This window comes from Urocitellus parryii, chromosome 2 (genome assembly GCF_045843805.1).
Source record: "Urocitellus parryii isolate mUroPar1 chromosome 2, mUroPar1.hap1, whole genome shotgun sequence".
Taxonomy (NCBI): domain Eukaryota; kingdom Metazoa; phylum Chordata; class Mammalia; order Rodentia; family Sciuridae; genus Urocitellus; species Urocitellus parryii.
In genome coordinates this window covers 31,298,120-31,304,119 of record NC_135532.1, presented here as the reverse complement: position 1 = coordinate 31,304,119, position 6,000 = coordinate 31,298,120, and the positions used below count along the sequence as shown (strand labels likewise).

The 6,000-nt window shown below is 42.7% G+C and overlaps 1 protein-coding gene across 1 annotated transcript in view; it reads left to right on the top strand.

Moving 5' to 3' along the window:
* Positions 1-355: 355 nt before the first annotated feature.
* The window catches only part of Sohlh2 (spermatogenesis and oogenesis specific basic helix-loop-helix 2), a 46,723-nt gene continuing 41,078 nt past the window's right edge, over positions 356-6,000 (top strand). Inside the window, exon 1 of the mRNA XM_026395086.2 lies at positions 356-403. Within this exon, the coding sequence (XP_026250871.2) occupies positions 356-403 (48 nt within the window). The remainder of the gene's footprint in view (positions 404-6,000) is intronic.

Sequence of the window (6,000 nt, the reverse complement as noted above, 5' to 3'; positions counted from 1 at the left end):
TTTCGGCCAGCCTGAGGTACGGCTGGGCTTCCCATTTATGCGGGGGGCAGTGGCAGTTCTACCCCAGGCCTATTGGTGTGAGATCCTTTTGGATAAGGGAGTTGGGGTTGGGCAGGGGGTCCATGACAGTCTCCTGACAGCCCTGAGGAGACCTTGGGAGAGCTCCTTGGAGCGGACTATAGCTCCCCCAGGTGCCAAGCCAGTGGCAGGGCCACTTTAAGGGCAGCGGGGCGTGCGCGCCCACAGCTGCTGCGCCAAGGAGCCATTAGTGCAGCGAGCAAGCCAGGACGCCATGGGCCGCTGAGCTCCTCCTGCAGGGAGGCTGCCCCAGGACTCTGCACGTGCGCTGCGGGCCATGGCCGCCTCAATTATCAGCCAGGAGCTCGTCCAGATCTCGGGCCAGGTAAGAGGAGGAAGACGTGGAGAAGGAAGGGGAGGCAGCTGCGTTTATAACCGCGCGGCGAGCCCGGGGGCCCAGGCCCCTGCCTTCTGAGCCCGGCTCAGGCCGCCCTCATTGAGGGGCCGTCTAGGAGGGCCACTTCAAGGGCGCGCCAGCAGCCTCCAGGTGCCCCCAGATGACGAGCGTGGCCCCTGCTTTTGAGATGCCCCCCAAGCGCCAGGCCCTGGCCCTTGGAGCCTTGATTTTGGGGATGGGGCCGAATTACGTCAGGGAAAGAGGCCAAGAAGAAAGGGGGCTAAGCCGTTCTATAAAGCTAACCTGACTCCCAGCTCTGGACACTTGCGTAACTTAAAATCATTTTTTTAAAGAAGGCCGCTTGGAGAGTTACCTAGAGCAAATTTTAATATGTACTGGAGATAACTGGGGACAAAATGTCAAATATTTTTTAGTGTTAATATAGGGAAGACATTTATTTCACATAGGAAGCTTATTTCCTGCATTCCTGTCGCTACACAAGTTGGCTTCCTTCGGGTTTGCTAACTAGCATGGTGTCCCAAGGTACCCAGGCTCAAGCTTGTGACCAAGCAGGCATGTTAGAGTGGAAACCCAAGCCGCGCTCAAGAAAGGTACCTGTGCTCCACACACCCTCCACCTGCCCATGGCAATCACTGGCCTCTCTGAAAGCCCCCGTTTAGCTATTCTCTTGCAAAGCCCAAAATGATCATGGCAACTGTTTTAGATAAAAATGTGAGGTGGTTTTTTAATCATGAACAAGACCGGGTCCACCCCAGACAGCAAAGCAGCCAGTGGTGTCTCTCCTGATGGTTTCGAAGACTTTACAGATAAGTATGGGAAGCCTCAAGGGCTGAGTGCAGTTTTGTTAACACTAAGAAGACTCTACCCACTTAATCACTTCACTTCTTCAGAACAAACCTCCTGAAATGGAATGGTGATTTTGAAATGGACCCGCTTAACAGATTTTCTTAATTTTTTCAAGATGAGGGAATAAGACCCTGCCTCAAAATAAAAACTAAAAGGGGCCGGGATGTAGCCCAGTGGTATGAGTACCCTGTGTGGTTCAATCCCTAATACCAAAAAAATAGAATGAAAAGTAGTATTTTGTGGTGCAGGATGAAGCAAGCTGCACAAAATGGAATTCTGAATAAAATATCTGATTATCTAGTAGTACATAAATAATTGTGGTTTCCTACCCGTGAGACTATGAAGCCCTGACTAAACCTTTTGTAGGCCATTTTGAGAAAAACAGCTTGCTCAGTTTCTCCAGATAGAGCTGCTTAAATCCCTTGACTCCTGGGGAAACTGGAAGCCCACAATTGCCTCCTGAGAGCATGGCCCATGCAGCTGCTGCTGATTGTCAGCACTGCTCCCGGTGATAAGAGTGACATAAATAACAACTCACTAAAATGTAAGAGTGATTTGCTTTAAGCACTTCAGCACCTGCTGTTACTAATTAAGGGTTTAGCCTGCCACCGACTGCAAATGGAAATCCTGTGTTTTAAAAATTGTGAGATTGGAGTGCCCTGTGTATTACTGTGACCATGGAAATCAAATGAAGTGGATAAAGAAGGTTGGTGGTGATGTCACAATATTAAAACTGCCTATACTTAAAAGACGTATACCAAGGCATTAACAGTATATACCCTGAGTGGTGGGATTGCAGATGATTTTTATTTTACTTTAGGTCTTTTAAATTTTCCCAATGAATATGTATTGCTTTTTTTTCTAAAGGTGCAATAAGCACTTCAAACAGAAAACGATTTGCTGTCAAATGAAGTCTAGTATCACGCCAAATTGTGCTCACAGGTGAAAATCCTGGATGTTCTAAAAGGCAGTTTTGCAAAGCAGAATATACTAGAAACTTTTATTCCTTTTTTTATCAGATCTTTCTCTTTGCTGTTTCAGTATATCATACCATCAACAAAGATGATGATTTATTTATTTAACTAAGTAAATATTCAGATTTATGTTGATTATAAGCGGTTTGCTTAATTCGAGTTGCTGGGTGGTGGACTTGAGCAATGTTCTAATTTGTCTGATTACTAACATTCCAAGTGTGCTATTGGCATTGATTTTTGTAGGGCAGGGAAAGAAGCCTTTGACAGGACAGCAATTCAGGTCTTTCCAAAACTCCTTTATTTGAGCTGTTGCTGCCACCATGCAAGGCACTGTGCAGAACTGCAGGCTCCTGTGCATGGCAGTGTGTTTGGGGTGATAGTTCTTCCCAACCCCCTTCTGGATCTCCTTTCTACTTCTCCACTCCCTACTTCCTGTGTTCTGCCCCTTTCTGCTCTTTCTCAGCTCTTCTCCACAAGACTGAGATTCTGGGGACATTGCAGTCAGCCCACCAGGTGCTGACCAGGAAAAGGTTCAAGTTAGGCAGCTGATTTCTGTTATTCAAACTTGCCTTTTGCTCCTCGGCTGCCCTGTTTCCTGAGCTCTGTAGGCCAAGCAATGCAGACTTCATTTCCATTCAGAGCTGTTTTCACTACCCAGCATGGACACATTCCCAGCTCTAATTCTACCACTCCCTTTCCCCTTCCCCTGTCAGGTTGAGTTGACATTTTTCTGTTTTTTTGTGCTCAGGTTTGGTATTGCTTGAGAAAATATGGCAATAACTCCCACAAAGCATGAACAAACATTTGTCCTCATAACAGTCTTGCAATGTGAAATCTAAGTATTATCCTCCAGAAGAGGACCACATGAGTATTCTACTCAAAGCCCTAGTAGTAGGTGTCTGAACTAAATGGCAGACCCTGGTCTCTGCCTCAAAAGCCTTTGTTCCCATTCACTGCATCAAGCTGTCCAAAAAAAAAAAAGAAGACAGTAACAGCTTTGGTAAAAGTGAAGCTCAAACACTATTCTGTGTTCCAAGGATGAAAGGCCATGCTTTCTCAGCAGCACAGTAAAAAGCAGCTAGATTGTAAACCCTGTCAGGGCAGGGGCTGCATCTGCCCAGTAGGAGGGGTTCAATATCTATGGAGATAATAAATATGAAGCATATTTAAGCAGCACACTAAATGGCCGGGTGTTTTAAAAGAAAAAGTGTTTCTATTATAGAGTTTTACAAATTATTCATAATCCAGGACACCCTGATTTATACATAATATTTTCATATAATTATAGCACTTTTTTTTTATTCTTAAAAATGTGTCTCAAAAAAGGTTAGATTATATATACCAGCTTGTTATTTGGGGGCATTTGTAAGTTGCTTCAATTAATAGGTTAATTCAAAAACAAAACTATAATCACTCCTATGATGACCATTTGTTAGTGATTTGTTTTAGTGCTCAACTTTGGGGGTCACAGAGAAAATTTATTGATATAGAATAAATCATGCTACAGTGGAGAGTCACAGACAATCTGTATTCAAAAAGTGCTCCGGAAATACTATTAGAAAGAGGAATGCTTATAAAATAAAAAACAAACACACTGGAAGGGTCCCTACACACTGCTATAGAAATTCCAAACTTCAAAGCTCATTCAAAGTGTTACGCTGTCTTCCTAAAATGTAGGGTATTTGAGGGAAGTAGAAGGAAATAAGATTGGCAAAGTAGGTTGATACCAGGCTATAAAAGCCTGCACTAGGGAGTTTACATTTTAATCCTAATTGTGAGTGAGAGGAGCGAGATTGGTTCACAATGGGAAACTCAGTACATGGGTAAACCTTCCATTCATTCCAAATTCCATGTAGGAGATACTCTTAGAAAATGTGAAAATAGCCAGGTTTGGTGGCTCCCAGCAGCTTGGGAGGATGCAGGTCTGAGGGCAGCTTCAGCAACTTAGCAAAGCCCTGTGCTACTTTGTGAGATCCTGTCTCAAAATAAAAATAAAGGGCTGGGGATGTCGCTAAGTAGTTAAGTGCCCCTGGGTTCAATTCCCAGTACAAAAAAAAAAAAAAAAAAAAAAAAAAAAAAAAAACTCCAGCAAATAAATATGAAAAGTGGGAGTGGGTTGGTATTCTAAATTAAAAGTCCAGGGGGACATAATATCCAAATGCAGCGTATAGTTCTTAATAGGATCTTAGTTCAAACAAAACAGCTTCTCTCAACATTACAAAACAAAATTCCACAAGAAAACTTGAAATTTACAAAGCAGGTAAGATCAAATTTCCAATAAAATAATAGAAGAGAAACTAGAATTTAGCAGACATTAAGAAATACTGAGGTAAATAATTATAGTAATAGGTTAGATTCAGCGTTTGAAGAAACAAAGTGAGAGAGGGTGCTCACCTGGTTTTGAATTGGATGGATGCAGGACACTTGGGCCAAATGGGTGCCTGGATTTCTTTGCCTAGCTGGACTCTCCCAGCTCATTCCTGCCATAGCAGGAGCAGTGGTGCTTTAACCCCAGGGAACAACCCAGGAACTGATCCCTAAGGACAATGAGCTATACTTAGGAGGAGAACTGCCAGACATCAGCAGAACTAAACATAAATGCACAAACACAACAGTTATACCAAAGACAATCATCTGTTGAAATCCTAACCCCCAAGGTGATGGTGTTAGGAGGTTGGGCTGTGGAGAAGAGATCAAGACAAGAAAGCTCCCATCATGAATAGGATTAGTGCCCTTTTGTAAAAGAGACTCCAGGAAGACTCCGTAGCCCCTTCTACCATGTGAGAAAACAGAAATTGCCATGTATGAACCTTAAATCATGCCCTGACTAGACACCAAATCTGCTAGCACCTTATCTTGGACTGCCCAGCCTCCAAAATTTTAATAAGTTTCTATTGTTTACCCTGTTTCTTTTTTTTTTTTTTTTTTTTGTACCAGAGATTGAACTCCTGGGCACTCACTGAGCCACATCCCCAGTCCCATTTTGAATTTTATTTAGTGAGACAGGGTCTCACTGAGTTGCTTAGCACCATTCTTTTGTTGAGGCTGGCTTTGAACTCTTGATCCTCCTGCCTCAGCCTCAGCCTCACAAGCTGCTGGGATTACAGGTGTGCTCACAGCACTTGGTATCTTTTTAATAGCAGCCTGTATCTTTTTAATAGGAACTCTTTTACAAAAGGGCACTAATCCTATTCATGATGGGAGCTTTCTTGTCTTGATCACTTCTCCACAGCCCAACCTCCTAACACCATCACCTTGGGGGTTAGGATTTCAACAGATGATAGTCTTTGGTATAACTGTTGTATTTGTGCATTTATGTTTAGTTCTGCTGATGTCTGGCAGTTCTCCTCCTAAGTATGGTTAGGAGCCTAGGACATAAGGGGATAGAAATAAACTTTAAAAATTCTAATTTATATTCTTAGGACATTGAAACTTAAAAATAGCAAGTTATGAAAAATTACAAAAAAAAGAAATCTTAAAAATTAATAAGTCATTAAACTACTGAAATTGCAAAACTCTTTAGAAGTTCTGGACCAAAGACTGAGCTCCTGCTCTAGAAAATAAAGTGGAGGAAGTCTAGTCTCTCAGAAGTTGAGACATGAAAAACCAATTTAGGATTTCCTGTATCTAAGAGAAGATTTACAAGGCAGGAGGGAGAAGAAAATAATCACAGACATAATGGGAAGACATTTCCAGAGCCAGTGAATAAAAGCTACACTTGGAGGCAACTTGGAGAACTACAAA